This window comes from Eschscholzia californica, unplaced genomic scaffold, assembly GCF_041429995.1.
Source record: "Eschscholzia californica isolate CP2 unplaced genomic scaffold, dmEscCali1.0.p SCAF_2, whole genome shotgun sequence".
Lineage (NCBI taxonomy): Eukaryota > Viridiplantae > Streptophyta > Magnoliopsida > Ranunculales > Papaveraceae > Eschscholzia > Eschscholzia californica.
The window spans coordinates 53,680,906-53,703,383 of NW_028238309.1; the positions used below are offsets into that span (position 1 = coordinate 53,680,906).

Genomic DNA, 22,478 nt, shown 5'->3' on the forward strand with positions numbered 1-22,478 from the left:
GCTTAAACCTAAAATATGAAATGGTAACAACTTGTCAAGAAAACAAATATGAGAGCCTAAAAAAATCAAACAACTATGAAAAAAATGAAATGATAGACAACCCAATAGAAAAATACTCATAATCGGTAAGTTATATAGTGCGAGAGTAGTAGTTATTTCCAGAAAGCAGTTAAATTAATTTTTTTAATAAATTTAAACTATATTAGTAGTGGGAGGAGAGAGATTAGTGGGAGTAGAAAAAGAAATTGGTTGGATAGGGGAGTTTAACCGTTGATTTGTAACTACTTATCTTTTTTTTTGAAAAACTATCTTATAAGGAAAACGTGGGATAATGAGTCTTGAGGGAGAGAATAAAGGGAGAGAAATTGGGGGAAGTTAAGATGCAGTTTGTGACCTCTCGTCTAATTTGGCGACACATGGACAGGAGGTTAAATAACTTAATTTTCAATGAACTTCAACCGTTTGATTAAAAATCTACAAATGATAATCAGACGGACGTGAATATCCAAGAGATAAATCAACGGTCCACCTCAAAAAACACCATTGTGTTTTATATAATAGATATTCTGTTTGACAGCTAGGCAGGGGCGGAACCAGGATTTTGTTCGAAGCATTACAATTGCTTCATACTTTTATCGTCGTATAATATGAAAAAAATGATTTTTCTACCATCGGACATACCTAAATTTGAGAAACCAAGAAGAAAATATTGAGATTGGAGGGTCAATCGACAACTTTTACAAACGATTGGCAACACATAAATAATAACAAGATCATGAAGTGAGGAAAGATAAACAAGTACGAAATAAAAGAAAAAATTTGTGACTTACAAAAATAATTGAAGTACAACATGAGAAAATTATAATTGGAAAACAAGACAAAATTTGGGGTCTACATAGAAGCTTGGACGCACTTGGGTAAGTGCCGAAACGGAAGTAATTACTAATTGGGGCCTAATAAAAAATTTCACTTAAAGGCCACAATATGAGTGTTAAAGGCGTCTCCTTGAAGGTTAAAATTTCTCTTATCAAGGAATAAATAGAACTAAAAAGGATAAGAAATAAATAGAACTAAAAAATGTTGCCCCAAGGAGTCGAAAACCTAACCTTCGTTTCATAGGGCAGGGTTCTAACTATTAGTAGTAATGTATATATATGTAATTCTTCATTTTGTTTAAGGATATACTTGTAATTGTAACAACTCTTATCTTCTCTATAAATATAGCAATACCTAAAGTTTAGGGTATCTTGAGCTCTATTTTCAACATGGTATCAGAGCTACTTTCTAAAATTCTCTTGGGTTTCAGTGCCATCGCCTTCTGCCTTCTTCTTCTTCCTCTTCAAATTTGTTGATGGCCCATTCCCTCCTCCCCCTGAATTTCTACCTTCTTCTTCCTCAGAATCCACCTCTGTTTCTCCCATTAATCCTGATTATCTTTACTGGTATCGCATTGACCAGATGCTCTTATCATGGATCAATGCTACTCTCACTGAACCAGTCCTAAGTCAGGTTCTTGGTCTTACTTCTTTCAAGGCTGTTTGGGATTCTTTAGCTCGAAATTTCTCATCTATCAACTATGCTCGTCTCATGAATCTGAATTTACAACTTCAAACTACGAAGAAAGGTTCTCTTTCTGTCAATGATTATCTCCTTCGTCTAAAATCCATTTCTGATTCTCTTGCTGCTGTTGGCCATCCAGTTGTTGATTCTGAACTGGTGTTGGTTATCTTATCTGGTCTTGGTCCAGAATATGAAGGATTTGTCACCTCTATTACCACTCGTTTAACCCCATCTTCTTCCTCTGAGTTACATTCCTTGTTACTTACTCATGAATTTCGGAAAGAACTCCTTAGTGCTCAGAACATCCAACCAGCATCTCTTATTTCTCAATCTGCTCCATCACCACGACCTTCCTTTTCACCTCATCGAGGTAACAGAGGTCGTTCTTCTTGAGGAGGCTACAGAGGTTCAAACAGAGGATACCATTCTAACAGAGGGGGTTATCAGAGAAACATCTCTTCTGTTCTTGGACCTCCTCCTCAAACACTAATTTGTCAATATTGTGGAAAGATTGGTCACTCAGCTCGTCAATGCTACAACCTTCCTCACTTCAATGATATGGCTCAATCCTTCTCAGCCATGGGTTTAAACTCTGTTCCTTCTAATCCTAATTGGGATATTGATTCAGGAGCTTCAATGCATATCTCTTTTGATGTTGCATCCACATCATCTCGTTCTGAGATTAATCATCCTGCTCATGTTATGGTGGGTACTGGTAATGTTACTCCAGTATCAGGTATTTCAAACATCCTTCTTCCTTCAACTAATTTTTCTCTCAATAATGTCCTGTTAGTTCCATCCTTCAAGAAAAATCTAATTTCAGTTTCTCATCTTCTTCGTGATTTTAACTGCCTTGTTGTTTTCCATCGATCTGGTTTTTATGTTCAGAACATTCCAACAAGGAGGAAATTCCTAGTATGAACACTTAACAATGGTCTTTTTCAACTCTCACCCAACAGAGCCTTCTCAACTCAAGCTCCAACTTCTCTCTTTACTTCTCCTCTGGCTTCATCACCCTCTGCTACATCTGAAGTTTGGCACTGCCGTTTAGCTCACCCCCACTCGCTCATTTTCAATTTAATTATTAAGAGCAATGTTTTACCTTTTAAGAACTCTGTAATGAAATCAATCAAATGTAATAGTTGCATTTTGGGCAAACATCATCGCCTCCCTTTTACCTCTGTTGTTCATTCTTCTACTTACCCTAATGAGCTCATGCACTCAGACCTATGGGGTCCTTCTCCAATTACTTCTTCTTCTGGCCATCGCTATGTCCTCCTTCTAATTGATGACTTCACCAGGTTTACCTGGTTGTATTTCTTAAAGAACAAATCTGAGGTTTTAACACACTTTAAGAACTTTAAACTCTTTGTTGAAAATCAATTTGGTACTCCCATCAAAACTCTTCAATCTGATAGAGGGGGTGAATATGTCAACACCGATTTTACAAATTTCCTTATTTGGCATTCATCATCGTCGCTTATGTCCTCACACCCCTCAACAAAATGGGGTGTCCGAGCACAAAATTCGACATTTAGTCGAAACTGCCATTACTCTGCTCCATTAAGCTCCTGTTCCTAATTCTTTTTGGCCAGAGGCTCTTCAAACAGCAATCTATACAATCAATCGTTTACCCAGCTCTACTACAAATGGTGTTTCTCCCTTTGAAAAGCTTTTTCGCATTAAACCTAACTACAATGATCTTCGCATTTTCGGTTGTCGTTGCTACCCCCTACTGTCTCCTTATCGTTCCTCCAAACTTGACCTAAGATCCAAACCATGTATCTTCCTTGGTTACAGCCCTAATTACAAAGGATATAGATGCCTGGATGAATCGTCCTCTCGAGTTTACATCTCTCGTCATGTTCTATTTGACGAAACCCTCTTTCCATTCAGCAAAGCTTTGAAGGAAGAAGACCAAAACCCTATTCTCCAACCCAACGTCTCTTTAAATTGGACCGTTGATCCTATTCGAAATTCTCCTTTTAATCCTAATCGTCCATCTAATTTAATTCCGAGTGGTCCTCTCTCACCTTCTCCTTCAATGCCAGCTGGCCCTTCTGGGCTGGTACATAGTGGTTCTCAGTCTGCTGGTCCCACCACCCTTCCCTCTCTTCCTATTCAGACTCGTCCTTCCACTATCGCAACAGTATCTGACCATATGTCTCCCACTCCTTCTCTAGGGTCTGACAACGTCCAGGTGTCTACAAACCCCTTTATTCCCTTTTCAAACCCTAATTCCCAAATTTCGAACTCCATTGCCACTTTACTTGGTCCCTCTTCTACTCTTCCAAACCCTAATTACACAATTTCGAACCCTATTCCTTCATCTACTGTTGCTCCTTCAATCCCACCTCATATTGATCCTTCAATCTCTTCTGATGATGCACCTAATCTGGTCACACCTTCCTCGTTGTCCACTCACCCAATGATTACTCGCAGTCGTGATGGCACAAGGAAACCTAGGGTTCTACTCACCACCCCTTTATCTCTACTTTCTACTACTAACTCGTTTAATTTTGTTGAACCAACTACCTATGTACAGGCTTCAAAATTTGATCACTGGAATCAGGTTATGATTGATGAAATACATGCTCTGTTGAAGAATAAAACATGGACTTTGGTTCCACCTCCTTCGGACTGTAATGTGGTAGGCTGCAAATGGATTTATAAGGTTAAATAGAAGGCAGACGAATCAATTCAACGATACAAGGCTCGTTTGGTGGCTAGGGGATTCACTCAAGAACATGGTGTTGATTATGATGAGACCTACAGTCCAGTGGTTCGACCTGCAACTATCAGATCTGTCCTTTCGATTGCAATCTCAGGTAATTGGCACATTCAACAATTAGATGGTAATTGGCACATTCAACAATTAGATGATAATTGGCACATTCAACAATTAGATGTTAAAAATGCGTTTTTAAATGGGGACTTGGTTGAAACTGTGTACATGAATCAACCCAAGGGGTTTGAAGATCATTCTCTTCCAAATCATGTGTGTAAGTTAAACAAGGCTATCTATGGCCTGAAACAGGCCCCTCGAGCCTGGCACTCTCGGTTCAGTACTAGTTTATTCAAATATGGGTTTGTTCAATCCATCTTAGATCCCTCCATGTTTCATTTACAATTTTCTAAAGACATTATAATCCTATTACTATATGTCGATGACATCATTGTGACCTCTTCTTCTTCTTCCTTACTTCAAACTTTCATTTCTTGGTTAAAAACTTAATTTGAGATGACGGATCTTGGTCCTTTGAGTTACTTCTTAGGCATGGAGGCCAAAAGAACTTCTGATTCTCTTCTTCTCACTCAAACGAAATACACAACAGATTTGTTAACTCGATTTGGTTTACTGGATTCCAAACCAGTTTCAACCCCCGTTCTCACTGGAACTAAATTATCGAAACTAGATGGAACACCATTGTCTGATCCTCAATTCTTTCGTAGTATGGTGGGTGCACTACAGTATTTAACTTTAACTAGACCTGATATTACCTATTCAGTCAATCAAGTTTCTAAGTTCATGGCAAAACCTTGCTCTGTTCACTTAATGGCTGAATATTTCGATACCTTAAGGGCACTCTCTCTCATGGATTAATTCTTCGACGGGCCACGTCACTACCACTGATTGCTTATTTGGATGCTGACTGGGATGGGAACCCCGATGATAGACGTTCCACTTCTGGGTATTGTGTCTTTCTTGGTCCCAATCTAATTGCGTGGACCTCCAAAACCCAGCCCACAGTGGCCCGTTCGTCCACCGAAGCAGAGTATGGGGCCGTGACCCAAGCATCCACTGAGCTAATTTGGTTACGGAATCTTCTTAAGGAATTGGGCCTTACTCAAGGCACTCCCCCTATTATTCACTGTGACAATCTCAACACAACATATCTCACGGTTAATCCAATTTTGCATTCGAGGACCAAACACGTCGCTATCGATTTTCATTTTGTCCGTGAACAAGTCAAGGCTGACACACTTAAAGTTCATTTCTTACCGGGTGATTCTCAACTTGCCGATATTTTCACAAAGGGATTATCCACCTCTCGATTTCAAGAACTCAAGTTCAAGCTCTCATTGGTTCCTGGGGATTCGGCTTGAGGGGGGATATTAGTAGTAATGTATATATATGTAATTCTTCATTTTGTTTAAGGATATACTTGTAATTGTAACAACTCTTATCGTCTCTATAAATATAGCAATACCCTAAAGTTTAGGGTATCTTGAGCTCTATTTTCTACACTAACCAACTGGGCTACTAGCTAATAATGTATATCTGTTGTTCCGCCTCAGGAGCTAGATTTTTTGGCTTCAAATTGAATTGGCGAGAAATTACAGAGGTGTTTATGAATGAAACTCCTTTGTGCCAAAGGCAAAGATGTGCCCGTAATTTCTCAAGAACTTCGTTAATTTTTGCCTTTCTGCTTCTGCGCATAGTGTTGTTCACCTAAGTGACCTTTGCTTCCGAGATCCTGATGTGTACTGGAATCATCAAGTCTTTTGAGATGGCTCGTTGCGTCGTCTTCTCTCCTTTAATTTGTGCTAGCTCAATATTGGGCTCGTCATCTCTTCGTGTATTGCGATGGAGTATGCCTCATCCACTGTAATCACATCCTCCGCAGTGGGGTTGGGCTCAACTTCGGTCATGCATGTGAACCTCGGTTGTCTCTCCTGTACCTCCGAAGTAAGAGGCTTCAACATTAATTTTTGTTATGCGACCTAATGATCAAACTAATAGGTCTATAAACTTTTGCCTCTAGACTCTAGAGCTCTTACTTTTCGGATTCCAAGTGATATTGGTTCAGTTACAACGTCAATCGAAGAAGCCAACATAAGTAAAATCTCTAATAATTTTGACAAAATCGTAGGCTTAAGTGTCTCAAGAAGCCTCGAGAAACTCATTTGTAATACCCCCTAAACCCCGTTCTTTGTCACATTTCAGATTGTTGACCATGATACACCATTTCGATTTCTTCAAAATTTCCTTTCGTACTCTTCTTTATTCTACATCCTTCGAGTTCTTTCTCTTATGTTCCGTTCGAATTTCAAATCTTCTCAATTCTTATGCATTTGGCATTTATCTTGGCCATTCAACCTGAGAGGCCAGCCACTTCTAATCTTACTAGGCAGAGTTGTCGGCAACCCATGCACCTAATTAATCTACTTTGCTTGCAACCCACTCTTATCAATCTTAAATTCTGTATAAGGGTCGTATAGACGTATATGGTCCGAGAGTTAATCTTTTTAGAAAATATAAAAATAGTTCATTTAAAATATAGAGTAATGGTAGCGGAGAAGGCTTACCGAAACTGTTAACAAGATCACAAGAAGGTTATATAGAAAGGCTTAAAGCCTAGTTAAGGTATCACAGTTAAAATTTGTGGTCTTGGCTCCATGAGATTGCCCAATGAAACACCTGTTGGACACGTCTCTTGTTAGAGACTAAGGGTGGCCCACATTCCTAATTTCCCTCTATCTTGGCTTTGACCAATTTACTGATTTGAATTCAGTAAATTGCTTACGTGGGTATTGGGAATATTTGGGAGATAAAGTTGGTTACAATAACCAACCCACTACCCCCTTCTTCGATGGAAAAGAAGTGGGAGTAGTTACCATAACTGAAGGTCCCTAACCCCTCCTATAAATTAATGCTTGTGTCTCTCCATCAAAACACAACAACAAACTTACGGAGAGGATTGGGGTTAGAAGAACTTCAGTATTCTGTGATTATCTTTGGATTCCAGTTTATCACTTAATCAACAATGGCTGAAGGTATGTAACTTCCGCATATTAGAATTTAATTTTCTAACATTTGGTATCAGAGCCCCCTTTGGCTTTGTTGATTAGTATTTAAAATTATTTGTTGTTTTTTCATGATATCTAAACTTACAACCTTGATTCTTCTTCTAAGTTTAGATACAACTAAATAAATAATATAGTTGAATTATATTATTTGGAAAACAAAACTCTCTATTTCCCTCATTGTATTATATAACTATAACTATTCACTGTTATTGATTTAGTCGAATATTAGATAGCAATATTCTTTGACTAAGGGAAATATTTTTGGAAACAAAATAGGATTGAGATTTAAATGTCTGGGTTGTTGAAGAAAATTCAACAAAAATTATAGTCGGTTCCTACTTATTAGGTAGATATTGATATTTCTTGACATTTTTGATCTTCCAAATATCATTCGGTTACTACACTGGAGTTGATTTCGAAATTGAAATTGATTAGTACATGTGTTGCACTCTGTTGTTGGAAATTTTTGCCTTGCTTTAGAAATTTTAGGCATTATATTTGTCAAACGGATTCATAATGGGTATAGAACGAGAAACAATACTGTTGACCAAGTATAAGGAGGATTTTTGGAATAGAGTAACAAATTCCTGATTTAGTATTAGATAGTTTTGTTACTTGTTTTAGTGATAATAACCCGATTTGGAAAATGGTATCACTAATTTATAGCAATGATGTTTTCTCTCTCTCTACGGTTTGACTAAAAGGAGAGAATATAGGAATTAAAGTAACAAATTCACATGTTACTTTTCTCTCTCTAATAAACTGATCTAAATGGAGAAACTTCAATTATACTCATCCTATTACTTACTGTTCATATACCGTCACAAATCCATGCTAGTTATATAAATGCAATTTGGTACATCTTGTTTCCATGTGACATGATAATTTATGGAGATATTTTGTCTCTGGATTCTCATTTAAATTGATCAGGGACTTGTGAAGTTTTTGATTAATGAAAATATTGTGTAATGGAATTAAATGAATGGGAACCAAGAGACAAATACAGTAAGTATGATCTAAGTACCCCATGCATATAGCCTAATGTTTTATTTGTATGCAATTATTCATGGTGACACAATTTATTATGTGTTGTTTCTCCCTCTTGATGTAGATAATATAAAGGTGGACCTTAAATGCATGGGTATGATGATCGGTTCATGATAATGGAAGAAGTCATTTATTTTGAACATTGCATATTTTTCTAGAGTAGCCATAGCATCTAGAAATATGTAGATGTGCGATAATAAATTGTTATTTGTTTTATCGCATCAAGTTAAAATGACATTCCAATTGCAATATAATTTTTATAAATAATTATTTTGCCCCACAGGGAGATAATTATTTTGTAAAATTATATTGGAATAAGATAGTAAAATAAATATCAAATGTGAATTTTCTATGCCCACAGGTATGAAAATTTTACGGGTTTGATATTTTATTTATACTAGTCTTATTAATAAATTATAGTAAATTCTTATGCGGTTGTAGCCTCTGCCCACAGGAAGGTTAGAATTTACTACTAAATTGACATTAGTTGATTTAGAATAAAGTTACATATTTCATAGCATGAATGTTTCTTTTGCAGCTATTTCTACTGCTTTTATGAATGATACTTCCCGTAATATTCCTATTTTATGTGGTGATAATTTCTCGGATTGGAAAGACAGTGTTCTCTTCACTTTGGGGTGTATGGACTTGGATTTGGCGCTTCGTGTGGATGCACCACCCGTCCCCACGGAATCAAGTACGCCTCAGGAAAGGTTGGACTATGAGCGGTGGGAGCGATCTAATCGCCTAAGTTTGATGCTCATTAAGTCCCGCGTGAATAAGAGTATTCGGGGTTCAATACCTGATTGCCCTCATGCAAAAGACTTTCTCAAAGCGGTTGAGGAACAATTTGTTCGCTCAGACAAGGCACAAGCCAGCACCCTAATGAAAAGACTTTCAGACAAAACTTTTGACTATTCTAAAGGAGTGCGTGAGCACATTATGGGGATGAGGGACATTGCTGCTCAGCTGAAACCCCTTAAAGTTGAGATTCCTGAGTCATTTTTAGTTCATTTGGTACTTAACTTTCTTCCTAAGGAATATGGGCCTTTCAAAATCTCCTACAACACACATAAGGAAAATTGGTCAATCAATGAACTTCTGACCATGTGTGTTCAAGAGGAAGAGAGGATGAAACATGAGAAACTTGAAAGTGCCCATTTTGTTTCTCATGCTAAAGGAAGTACCAAGAAGGGCAAACGTGTCAAGAATGTGCAGAACAAAGAAACTATGCCATTAAAGCATCATGGCAAACGGGTGAAATGTTTCTTCTGCAGAAAGGCTGGACACGAAAAGAAAGATTGCCTCAAGTATAAGAACTGGCTCGAGAAGAAAGGTAATCTCATATCTTGTGTATGTCATGAATCGTTTTTTGTTGATGCCCCAACTAATACTTGGTGGATTGACTCTGGTTCTACGATTCATATTGTTAATACCATGCAGGGCTTTCTGGACCTAAGGAAGCCGAAAGGAAATGAGGTTGGCATCTATTCCAGAAACCGGATGCGGTTTCAAGTCGAAGCTGTGGGGACTTTTAGATTAATTTTGAAAACCGGCTTTGTGTTAGATTTAAACAATGTTTTCTATGTTCCATCTTTTTCTAGAAACTTGATTTCTGTTTCAAAACTTGCGGATGTTGATTATGAATTTTTATTTAAGAAACCATGTTTTCGTATTTTGAAAAATAATTTTTCGGTTGGTGGTGGAACTTTAATTGATGGTTTGTACAAAATTGATCTAGACCCCACTTTCGAGCATAATTACTTAAATATGCATGCAGATGTTGGTATTAAACGTAATAGGATCGATGAGAACTCCTCTACTTTATGGCACAGGAGATTAGGTCATATCTCCATTGAGCGTGTAAAGAGATTAGTGAAAGATGGAGTTTTAAAAACTCTTGATTTTACTGATTTTGGTACTTGTGTGGACTGCATAAAGGGAAAGCAGACAAACAAGATCTCTAAGGGTGCCAAAAGGAGTTCTCAGATCCTCGAGATCATACACACTGACATATGTGGACCTTTTCCTACCCCATGTCTCAACGGTCAGAGATATTTTATCTCCTTCATTGACGACCATAAGAGATTCATGTACCTTTATCTTCTGTTTGATAAAGCTGAAGCTTTTGATGCTTTCAAAAGTTTTAAAGCAGAAGTAGAAAAACAAAAGGACATGAAAATAAAGATTGTAAGGTCTGATAGAGGCGGGGAGTACTATGGAAGGTACACAGAAAATGGTCAGATGCCTGGTCCATTTGCTAAGTTCCTTGAGGAAGAAGGCATTGTTGCTCAATATACAATGCCTGACACACCACAACAAAATGGTGTAGCCGAAAGGAGGAACCGAACGCTTATGGACATGGTGAGGAGCATGATTAGTAACACTAATCTTCCTTTATCCTTATGGAGTGAAGCCTTGAAAACCGCAGTGTACATCTTAAACAAAGTTCCATCTAAGGCCGTTCCTAAGACACCATTTGAATTATGGAACGGATGGAAACCGAGTTTAAGTCATTTGCACATATGGGGTTGTCCTGCAGAGGTGAGAATTTACAATCCTCACATAAAGAAATTAGATCCAAGGACAACCAGTGGGTATTTCATTGGCTATGCAGTTAACTCTAAGGGATTTAGGTTTTATTGTCCTTCACATTCCCAAAGAATAGTTGAGGCTAGAAATGCTAAGTTCTTTGAGGATTTTGATTCAAGTGGGAGTGATATTCCTCGACTGATAGAATTTGAGGAAACACGAGAGGAACCTGAGTTGCCTGTGGATACTAGAGATTTGGTCATTGTGCAAAGAAGTCAACCTGACATAATTGCACAACAACCAACTTTAGAGCAACCGGTTCATGAAGAACAAATCCCACAAGAACCTGTTCCACAAATTGAGCATGAAGATGTGGTTCTAAAGAGATCCTCAAGAACATGAAAACTAGCTATTTCTAGCGATTATCTAGTATATCTCCAAGAATCTGATTTTGATATAGGGCCTAAACGTGACCCAAATTCATTTTCAGAAGCCATAAATGGAGAAAAATCTGCACTTTGGTATGATGCCATGAAGGAAGAGATGGAATCTATGGCTAAAAATCAAGTTTGGGATCTCGTTGAGTTACCGAAAGGGTCTAAGGCCATTGGCTGCAAATGGGTTTATAAAACCAAAAGAGACTCTTCCGGAAACGTCGAACGATATAAAGCTAGACTTGTAGCTAAAGGTTACACTCAGAAGGAAGGCATAGACTACCATGAAACCTTCTCTCCGGTTTCTAAGAAGGATTCATTGCGGATTATTATGGCTTTAGTAGCTCATTTTGATCTAGAGCTACACCAAATGGACGTTAAGACAGCATTCCTTAATGGTCATTTGGGAGAGGAGGTATACATGGTTCAACCCGAGGGTTTTCGTGACGAAAACGATCGCCATTTAGTTTGCAAGCTCAGGAAATCTATTTATGGACTAAAACAGGCATCCCGCCAATGGTATTTAAAGTTTCACAATGTTATAACCTCTTTTGATTTTACAGAAAACATTGTCGATCAATGTATATACCTTAAGGTCAGTGGGAGCAAATACATATTTTTAGTCCTATATGTAGATGATATTTTACTTGCAACTAGTGATTTGGGATTGCTACATGAGACTAAGGAATTTCTTTCTCAGAATTTTGAGATGAAGGATTTAGGTGAAGCCTCTTATGTCATAGGCATAGAGATTCACAGAGATAGATCTAAAAGATCCTTAGGATTATCTCAGAAAGCCTACATCGAAAGAATTTTGGAAAGATTCAGGATGCATAACTGTGCATCACTTGTAGCGCCAATCGCTAAAGGGGAAAAATTGACTTTAAGTCAATGTCCACAGAATGCATTGGAACAGGGGGAGATGAAAGACATTCCATATGCATCAGCAGTAGGCAGCCTTTTATATGCACAGGTCTGCACAAGACCTGATCTTGCTTTCGTGGTGGGACTGTTAGGAAGATACCAAAGCAATCCCGGGAAAGAACATTGGAAGGCTGTGAAAAGAGTTACGAGATATCTGCAAGGAACTAAGGACTACAGACTGACCTACGGATATGCTGACCATCTGGAGCTGGTTGGATATTCGGATTCAGATTTTGCGGGATGTGTGGATTCAAGAAAATCTACTTCGGGATATATCTTTCTTCTCGCTGGAGGAGCTATATCTTGGAGAAGTACCAAACAGACCATCCTCGCAACATCTACTATGGAGGCAGAGTTCATTGCATGCTATGAAGCAACGACACAAGCAATATGGTTGAGAAACTTTGTTTCGGGTCTCAAAATTGTCGATACTATAGAGAGACCATTAAAGATCCTTTGTGATAATTCTGCTGCGGTTTTCTTCTCTAAAAACAATAAGAGTGGAAGCAGAAGTAAGCATATCGACATAAAGTACCTTCTTGTCAGAGATAAAGTTAAGGAACATGTAGTGGCCATTGAGCATATCAGTACTAAGTTAATGATTGCAGATCCCATGACTAAGGCGTTGCCGGCACAAGTGTTCTTAGATCATGTGGAGCGTATGGGTCTTTGTTAACTTATGTAATGCTTGACATGTACTTTCTTTGACTGTTTTAAGGTGTTTGGTTATTTTGAATAAATAGTTTTATTCGTGCACATAAAGAATAACCATCTTATATCCATTGTGATATTAAAGGAGGACCTGAGTAATTTTGTCAGAAATTACTCATTCAGAAGTTATGCTCATCAAGTGCTTAGTTAGAGAGCATAATGCATTGTAATACATGGAAGGAAGCATTCACTTATCAGAATGTGACCGCTATGATTCGTGTGATATGTTCTTTAATTAAGAGTGAGTGATATCCCAATCTAAGTGTTTGTTTGGCCATACAGTCCATCACCCATGTACTTATGAAATATAGCATGTGGGCCAAGTGGGAGAATGTTGGACACGTCTCTTGTTAGAGACTAAGGGTGGCCCACATTCCTAATTTCCCTCTATCTTGGCTTTGACCAATTTACTGATTTGAATTCAGTAAATTGCTTACGTGGGTATTGGGAATATTTGGGAGATAAAGTTGGTTACAATAACCAACCCACTACCCCCTTCTTCGATGGAAAAGAAGTGGGAGTAGTTACCATAACTGAAGGTCCCTAACCCCTCCTATAAATTAATGCTTGTGTCTCTCCATCAAAACACAACAACAAACTTACGGAGAGGATTGGGGTTAGAAGAACTTCAGTATTCTGTGATTATCTTTGGATTCCAGTTTATCACTTAATCAACAATGGCTGAAGGTATGTAACTTCCGCATATTAGAATTTACTATAATTTATTAATAAGACTAGTATAAATAAAATATCAAACCCGTAAAATTTTCATACCTGTGGGCATAGAAAATTCACATTTTCTAACAACACCAACTACGTTTTATCTGTTCAACTGTGATGCTATGCCCGACGTGAGTCCTGACGAATTCTGGTGGGCTGACGTGTCGGGTCAGGATCTAGTATCGGAGGGTTAGTTCGGACTTTGGAAACAGTGGGTTACTCTCAAAACAGACTGAATTAATACATGAAATGGACTGACACATGAATTTGTCTCTTCCTTTAAAGTTAAAATATTTTCATGCAAAGAGTACAAACCACACGTTAAATAACACTATTTGATGACTCTTTTTTAGTACATGGCAAAAGAATCTCTCACCAACCACTTGAAATGTGTCAAACCCTAATTGTCAATTTCCAAGTATAAATACCCAACCAAACTCATTCTTCACTTCACCTCAAGATCAACATTTCCTTCCCCCTTAACTCACCATGATGAAGTCTTTCTCTCTTGCATTCTTCTTTGTTCTTTTGTTGAATGTTTGTTTGGGTCAGATAGAGCAACAAGTAAGCAGTGGAGGATGGCAAGGACAACAACAGCAACAACAACAACCACAACGCCGATTCCAAGATCGAAGCGAATGTATGATCCAGAACTTAAATGCTCAACAACCTAATCGTCAAGTCCAGTCGGAAGCTGGTACTACCGAATTCTATGACCAGACTAACGAACAGTTCCAGTGTGCTGGTGTTGCTGCTACTCGATACGTTATTCAGTCAGGAGGACTCCTCTTACCCACATTTGAGAATGCACCTAGGCTCTATTACATAGTTCAAGGCACCCCATCCACTTTTTTATTACAAATTTCAATTTATTTCTTTTAAGGTTATAAGAGGGTTTCATATTATTCTAATGGGGGTTTTATGTGTACATGATATAGGAAGAGGAATGACAGGAGCTATACTTCCTGGTTGCCCAGAGACTTACCACTCAATCCAACCACAGTTATCAAGACAAAGAGGTAGCCAACAACAGAGATCCATAGATCAACATCAAAAGATCCGTGAGTTCCGACAAGGTGATATCGTGGCTTTGCCTGCCGGAGTAGCTCATTGGTGCTATAATGAGGGTGAAACTCCACTTGTCATCGTTGCCGTTCATGACACCAGCAGCAGTAGCAACCAACTAGATCGCAACCTTAGAGTACGTATAAAGTAGTCTATCTCATGCGGTGTTTATTTTTATTTAACTCGTTTGAATTAATGATCTACATTGTCTGACCCAAATAGACATAAAATCAGCTTAAATCAACAATTCAAACTAGTCAGACAAAAGTGAACATTCTGGATATAATCTGGCTCAAGTCTATTCAGACCTCGAGTCAGATTTCAAATCGGACTTAGAAAAAACAAACTTTACATACATATGAATTAATTTTAGTAAAAGTGTAAATATTTGTGCAGGTGTTCCAACTGGCTGGAGGTCAGCAAACACAACAAAAATTCTCATACCAACAACCAGCCAGAGGCCAGCAACAGATGCCAACAAACAACATGTTGAGTGGTTTTGATGTTGAAACCCTAGCCGAGTCTTTCGGGGTCAGCATGGAGACAGCAAGGAAGCTACAGAGCCTAGATGACAAAAGAGGTAACATAGTTAGAATTAAAGGTGGGCTTCAAGTGATTAGACCACCAACAGAAGAAGAAGAAGAACAAGTTGAACAACAATGGAGGAAAACAAATGGCCTAGAGGAGACCATGTGCAACATGAGGCTCAGTCAGAACATAGCCGATCCAACTCAGTCTGATGTTTACTCAGAAAATGGTGGGCATATCACTACTCTTAACAGTCAGAAGCTTCCCATCCTTAACTCCATCCGAATGAGTGCTGAAAGAGGTGTTCTTTATAGGGTAAGTAATAAAAGACACACACATATATACACACACACACACACACATACACACACAAGTGCTATGTGCACAGAGGATTTTGACAAAATTCTTGACTTGCTGACTCACTCTCACTACAAGACAAAGCTTGACTATGATCTGGACCGTTCTTTTACTTGAATGACTCAGCAAGTCAAGGACTTCGTCAGAATCGTTCATACACTTAACATGAGATATACCCTATCTGATGGATTAACATATCTATTGTGCAGAATGCTTTCTACGCACCTCACTGGAACTTGAACGCCCACAGTGTGATCTACGTCACAAGAGGAAGTGCTAGGGTTCAGGTAGTAGGAAGTGCAGGACGACGTGTCTTTGATGGAGAACTCCGCGAACAACAAATGTTGGTTGTCCCACAAAACTTTGCTGTTGTGAAACAAGCAACAGAAGAAGGATTTGAATGGATAGCATTCAAAACCAATGACAATGCCATGATTAGCCCCTTGGCTGGAACCACTTCAGCCTTGAGAGCTATGCCAGTAGAAGTGTTGATGAATGCTTATAAGATTTCAAGAGATGAAGCTGTGAAGAGGTGCGTACCTTTTGATAATCAACTCGGATGAAGCCGAGGATGACGAAGTAATAACTCGGTTGAATCCGAGTAATGGAAGAAGATGCTCTCGGTGTGAACCGAGAGGAAGGACAGCAGCTCTCGGTTGAACCCGAGAGGTATGAGAGTGATTCTCGGGTGAAACCGAGAGTGGAAGAATAACTAAACTCGGTTGAATCCGAGAGGAGGCAGCAGCAGCTCCGGTGAGACCGAGAGATGAAGTGAGATAGTTTCGGAGAGAACCGAGAAGAAGAAGATGATATGTTAATTGTGTGAGAGAGAGATTAAGGTAAAACCTTTTGTTTATTCACAATAACATGTTTATTACATTATGTATCGATCTCTTTATATAGGTTTACATTGAAGAAGTTTTAGAAATAGAAAATAGAAATAGAAAAACTAATTAATACAACATTCCTAATAGCACTAGGATTAGGATTCCTAATTATAGTAGGAAATCCTTGCCCTAACAATGGACTAATCCACTCGGTTTAGCCGAGTGGAGTAGACTCTCTAACACTCCCCCTCAAGTTAGAGCGGGAATGGAAGTAACGCCTAACTTGCCAATAATGTTCTTGAACGGTTCTGCCCCGAGTGGTTTGGTGAAGATATCTGCAAGCTGAGAATCTGAACTTGTAAAGCGCGTGGCAATGACGTTATCTTTGATCTTCTCACGAACGATGTGGCAATCTATCTCAATGTGTTTGGTACGTTCGTGAAAGACTGGATTATCAGCAATGTGGAGAGCGGCTTTATTGTCGCAATAAACTGTCATCGGATCCGAGTGATCAATTCCAAAATCAAGTAATAAATACTTGAGCCATTGTAATTCGCATGTGAGGATGGCTAAAGCTCGATATTCTGCTTCTGCCGAAGACTTGGCAACGGTGGGTTGCTTCTTTGATTTCCATGAAAGTGGGCTAGAACCCAACATTGTAAAATATCCTGTAGTCGATCTACGGGTCGAAGGACAACCAGCCCAATCTGAATCACAGTAACCTGTGATATGGAGAGAGCTGTTTGCGGATAAAAATACTCCTTTATCAAGGGTACCTTTCAAGTATCGTAGTACGCGATGGGCGGCGTCTAGGTGTACCTGACTAGGTGTTTGCATGAATTGACTAAGGTTATTCACAGCAAAAGCGATATCTGGCCGTGTAACTGTTAAGTAGAGAAGCCGGCCAATTAGGCGACGGTAAACTGACGGATCCGTCAATGGTGTACCGTCAGTGGGACTAAGGCGAAGTTTCTGTTCCATAGGGAACTCAGAGGGACGTGCAGCGGTTAGTCCAGAATCTTTTAAAATATCAAGTGCATATTTTCTTTGACATAGAAAAATGCCTTGTGACGAACGAGAAACTTCAATACCAAGGAAGTACTGGAGACGTCCTAAATCTTTTAGGGAGAAAGCATTATTTAAGAATGATTTTAACTTGGAAATAGCATGATCATTATTTCCTGTGATAATGATATCATCCACATAGACTAGAACATAAATCTGAGTGGAGGGGGAACGAAAAGTAAAAAGTGAATAATCACTCTTAGATTGAGAGAAGCCACGTTCAAGTAGAACGGAGGAAAATTTGGAAAACCACTGACGGGAAGCCTGTTTGAGACCATAAATAGACTTGTGAAGGCGGCATACTTTAGACTCCCCCTTAGATGAAAATCCGGGGGGAAGTTTCATGTAAACCTCCTCATGAAGGTCGCCTTGGAGAAAGGCATTATTAACGTCCAATTGATGGAGAGACCAGCCTTTAATGGCGGCGAGAGAGAGAAGGACACGAACGGTTACTAGTTTAGCAACCGGAGCAAAAGTATCATTGTAGTCCAAGCCCTCTATTTGAGTATAGCCTTTAGCCACTAAGCGAGCTTTATAACGTTCTATGGAGCCATCGGGCTTGAACTTTATTTTATACACCCACTTACAACCAATAGGTTTCTTGCCGGGTGGTAAGTTGGTGAGTGTCCATGTTTTGTTTTCTTCCAAGGCCGAAATTTCCTTAGCCATGGCTTCTTTCCAATGAGAAGATTTCATTGCTTGTGAGAAAGAAGTTGGTTCGGTGGAAGATAAGACCGAGGAAAGAAATTGTTGATGAGATGTCGAAAAGGAATTGATAGAGAAATAGTTGTCAAGTGGGTACTTGACAGTAGTGGTGTTGGAGCAAACGTAGTCTTTGAGGTGACTAGGGGGTTGACGAGACCGAACCGGTCTGCCGGTGTCAACGGCGGGAGCGCCGGAAGGGAGATCGCCGGTCGGTGGAAGAGAGACGACCGGGCCGGGATTGTGAATGGGGGTTGCTCTCGGTACCCCTGAAGTGGGTTGGCCGTCAGAATGATCTGACGGCACCCCTGAACCGGGGAGCCCGTCAGAGAGATCTGTGGGCACCTCCGTAGGAGAAGCCGGAACCTCTGTCGGCACCCCCGAAGGGATAGCAGCAGGGGTGTCTGCAGGCACCCCTGAGGCTGAATCCACAACCGGGACGACAGGGACAGTAGGTTCTTCGGTGAACCTGCTGCTGTCGGCCGGTGAATTGGTGGAAGACTCGGCTGTCACCGGAAACTCAAAGGTTCCGTCATCATCTAAAGAGAGAGATGGAGACGGGTCGGCGTGAGGAGCTTGTGCCGGAGATGGAGAAGCCATCGGAAAACGGTTTTCGAAGAATGTGACGTCTCTTGAGATGAAAATACGTTTAGTAGATAAGTCGTAGATACGATAACCCTTTTGTCCACTTGGGTAGCCAAGAAAGATGCCGGCGGATGACCGGGCATCCATCTTGGTTTTGACCAAAGGTATACGGGCATAACAAAGGCATCCGAAGACGCGTAAGTGTGAAAGATTCGGAGGAGTACCCATGAGAATTTCATGAGGGGATTTCCCATCAAGGATTGGTGTGGGTAGTTTATTAATGAGATAGACGGCGGTTAGAACGCATTCTCCCCAAAAGGAAAGAGGGAGATGAGCTTGAAGTCGTAAAGATCTAGCGACCTCAAGAATATGTCGATGTTTTCGCTCTACAACACCGTTTTGTTGGGGGGTATAAGTACAACTTCGTTGATGGATAATCCCCTTCTCAAGAAACCAACTTTGAAGAGAATGATTTATGAACTCGGAACCATTGTCCGATCGAATTGTTTTTATTACACACTCAAATTGTGTTTGAACATAATTAGAGAAATTCCTAATTTGGACGGTAGAATCCGATTTAGAATTTAGGAGAAATATCCAAGTACAACGAGAAAAATCGTCAACAAGGGTCAAGAAATAACGACACCCGGAGGTGGAGGGAACCGGAAAAGGACCCCATATATCGGCATGAACCAACTCAAATATATGAGTGGAAGAAGTGGTGCTAGTAGGAAAAGGCAATCGACATTGCTTAGAAAGTGGGCAAACATCGCACGGCACTTTATTAGATAAAAATTTAAAATTCATACATGGAAGTCTTGAATTAAAAAATTGAAAACGAGAAAAGGAAGGATGGCCTAAACGGCAATGCCATAAAGAAAAAGACTCATGACTAGATTTATCTTGGACTAAATTTGAAACGGAAAAAATTTGACGCTCCGTGCGAAGGAAGTAAAGGTCGTCATGAAGACTACCATGCCCAATCTCCATCTTCGTTGTTCGGTCCTGGAAAAGACATAAGTCATTGTCAAATAAGACGGTACAACGAAGAGATTTAGAAATTTGAGATATAGATATGAGATTAAATTGAAAAGATGGAATATGAAGCACATCTTGTAAATAAAAATTATTGGAAAAATAAACCGAACCAATATGGTGGACTTTAACTCTTGATCCATCGGGTAATCTAACAAATAGATCCGGAGGAGCAAGGGAATAGGAAGAAAAACGGGATAAAACCGAACATATATGCTTAGCGGCACCGGAATCAATAACCCAAGGAGGGTGAGAAGAAGAAGTATACTTACCGGTGAGGTTGACAAGTGGATCCTTGTTGAGACGGAGAGAGGATGTGGGCTGTTTGTGTTGATCCAACAAAGCCAAAACCGATTGATATTGCTCCGGAGTTAGGGATGTTGCTGTAGGCACCCCCACATCGGTTTGATGTGTGACCGAATTGGTGGCCGCATCTTGCCGAGAACGTGGTCTTCCACGTTGACCATAGTTTGGTGGATAACCATGGAGTTTGTAGCATGTTGAACTATCATGGCCATGAAGTTTACAATGATCACAAAACGGTCGTTGGCGTTTTGGTCTTTGTTTATCGGAACCATAGGACCGATTTTGATTATATTCATTGAAACCAACGGCTAGGGCAGCAGCGTTGTTATCTATATTCATAGGAGAAACAATGTTTTGTTGAACCTCTTCTTGTTTAACAAGAGAATGAATTCGAAGAATAGAAGGGAATGGTTCAATCAACAAAATTTGACTCCGAATTGAGGAGAATCGGTCATTAAGACCTTGGAGAAACTCCATAGCTCTATCTTGATTCGTCCGATCAATCAAGGATCTACCATGACCACATGTACAAGGCTCGGTAATTAGCAAAGAGTTAAGTTCATCTTGAAGAGCCTTGAGTTTGGTAAAGTATGTGGAAACATCGGAATTATCTTGTTTTAGACAAGAAATAGCTCTCTTCAATTGGAATATTTTGGGAGCATTGCTTTGGTGAAAACGATCATATAGATTGTGCCATATATCAAAGGCCGATTCATCATATAAGATTGAATCACGAAGAGGTGGATCAACGGAATTGATGAGCCAACTAGAGACGAGATCATTACATCGTCCCCATAATTCTAATTCTTTTGGATCGGTGGGTTTTTCAATGCTTCCATCAACGAAACCAAGTTTAGCTTTAGCCCTTAAGGCCTTAGTCATTCCTCGTGACCATGAGGAGTAATTGTCACCGGTTAGAAGCGGTGTGATGAGAATAGTGGTAGGAGAATCCGAGTGGTGAACATCAAACGGCCCACTATTGGTGCTAGGATTAATTTGAGAGATCTCCGAAGATTCGGGGGTAGTCATCTTTCAAAAAAAAAAAAATTGAATTCTTTAGGCTCTGATACCATGTGAAGAGGTGCGTACCTTTTGATAATCAACTCGGATGAAGCCGAGGATGACGAAGTAATAACTCGGTTGAATCCGAGTAATGGAAGAAGATGCTCTCGGTGTGAACCGAGAGGAAGGACAGCAGCTCTCGGTTGAACCCGAGAGGTATGAGAGTGATTCTCGGGTGAAACCGAGAGTGGAAGAATAACTAAACTCGGTTGAATCCGAGAGGAGGCAGCAGCAGCTCCGGTGAGACCGAGAGATGAAGTGAGATAGTTTCGGAGAGAACCGAGAAGAAGAAGATGATATGTTAATTGTGTGAGAGAGAGATTAAGGTAAAACCTTTTGTTTATTCACAATAACATGTTTATTACATTATGTATCGATCTCTTTATATAGGTTTACATTGAAGAAGTTTTAGAAATAGAAAATAGAAATAGAAAAACTAATTAATACAACATTCCTAATAGCACTAGGATTAGGATTCCTAATTATAGTAGGAAATCCTTGCCCTAACAATGGACTAATCCACTCGGTTTAGCCGAGTGGAGTAGACTCTCTAACAGAAGCAAATAGGTTGAAACATAACAGAGGACAAGAGACAATGATACTTACTCCAAGTTCCACATCTAGGTCTCAGCAGAAAGTAGCTTCTGCCTAATCAAGCCTAGAATAAACTATATATGTACAACCTTTTTGTTTTGGATAGAGATGTAATAGCTAATAAAAGTGAGAGGGCCATAGTAGTAGTCGAGGTCAAGGTAAGCTAGCTTGCTTACATGCATGAGTCATGTAATAAGTACTTACGTACTAGGGATCGAAGTCAAATGAAATAAACTAATTTTGCTTAAATTTCGACTGTTATAAAGGCGGTCTCTAGACTTTAGACCTTTAAACTTGAGACATTTTACTTATATTTGAGGAAAGGGTGGGTTTCATTTTCACATATTTCTATCATAAAGAGATAAAGGGGCAATTATCATAAATTTAAGCATTTAGTGCGGTAATGGATCCAATTGATCTTCCTACAACGATATAAATATAAAGTCGTCCATTGAGAACAAAAAGCATTTTGAAACACAAGAAGTGGTCTTTTCACACCGAGAAAAATGCTTGAAAGTGAAAGAGTTCTAAGTGATACATGTGAGCTACTCTAAGGACACAATTACGATCATTTCAGTGGTGAATCTCACTATAACAGCAAGCCTCTCATGGC

The 22,478-nt window shown here is 39.4% G+C and overlaps 2 protein-coding genes across 3 annotated transcripts; one reads left to right on the forward strand and one right to left on the reverse strand.

Annotated features, from left to right (window-relative positions):
- The first annotated feature begins 14,079 nt into the window (after nucleotides 1–14,079).
- Nucleotides 14,080–22,114, forward strand: LOC147559034 (cocosin 1-like). 2 transcript variants are annotated; one of them, XM_086660814.1, is made up of 5 exons: nucleotides 14,080–14,574; nucleotides 14,678–14,940; nucleotides 15,201–15,647; nucleotides 15,899–16,213; nucleotides 21,829–22,114. In XM_086660814.1, exons 1-5 carry the CDS (start codon nucleotides 14,229–14,231, stop codon nucleotides 21,841–21,843), a joined length of 1,386 nt encoding a protein of 461 aa, XP_086516940.1. In that variant the 5' UTR covers nucleotides 14,080–14,228; the 3' UTR covers nucleotides 21,844–22,114. The 2 variants fall into 2 exon arrangements, with proteins under 2 accessions (XP_086516940.1, XP_086516939.1); XM_086660813.1 differs by having other exon boundaries at nucleotides 14,190–14,574; nucleotides 15,899–16,207; nucleotides 21,828–22,114.
- LOC147559035 (uncharacterized) lies at nucleotides 19,623–21,828 on the reverse strand. Its single transcript, XM_086660815.1, has 2 exons — nucleotides 20,176–21,828; nucleotides 19,623–19,873 (listed from the first exon to the last, which is right to left on the reverse strand). The coding sequence occupies exons 1-2, from the start codon at nucleotides 21,236–21,238 to the stop codon at nucleotides 19,839–19,841; spliced, it is 1,098 nt and encodes a 365-aa protein (XP_086516941.1). The 5' UTR covers nucleotides 21,239–21,828; the 3' UTR covers nucleotides 19,623–19,838.
- Nucleotides 22,115–22,478: the final 364 nt, after the last annotated feature.

Excerpts from the sequence above, each read along its gene's own strand:
- LOC147559034 (XM_086660813.1), top strand. The coding sequence starts at position 14,229 with ATGATGAAGTCTTTCTCTCTTGCATTCTTCTTTGTTCTTTTGTTGAAT. Across the intron at positions 14,941-15,200 it reads AACTAGATCGCAACCTTAGA|GTGTTCCAACTGGCTGGAGG; the intron begins GTACGTATAAAG and ends ATATTTGTGCAG. Across the intron at positions 15,648-15,898 it reads AAAGAGGTGTTCTTTATAGG|AATGCTTTCTACGCACCTCA; the intron begins GTAAGTAATAAA and ends TCTATTGTGCAG.
- LOC147559035 (XM_086660815.1), bottom strand. The coding sequence starts at position 21,238 with ATGACTACCCCCGAATCTTCGGAGATCTCTCAAATTAATCCTAGCACC. Across the intron at positions 19,874-20,175 it reads TCCACTTGTCAACCTCACCG|GACCGAACAACGAAGATGGA; the intron begins GTAAGTATACTT and ends TGTCTTTTCCAG.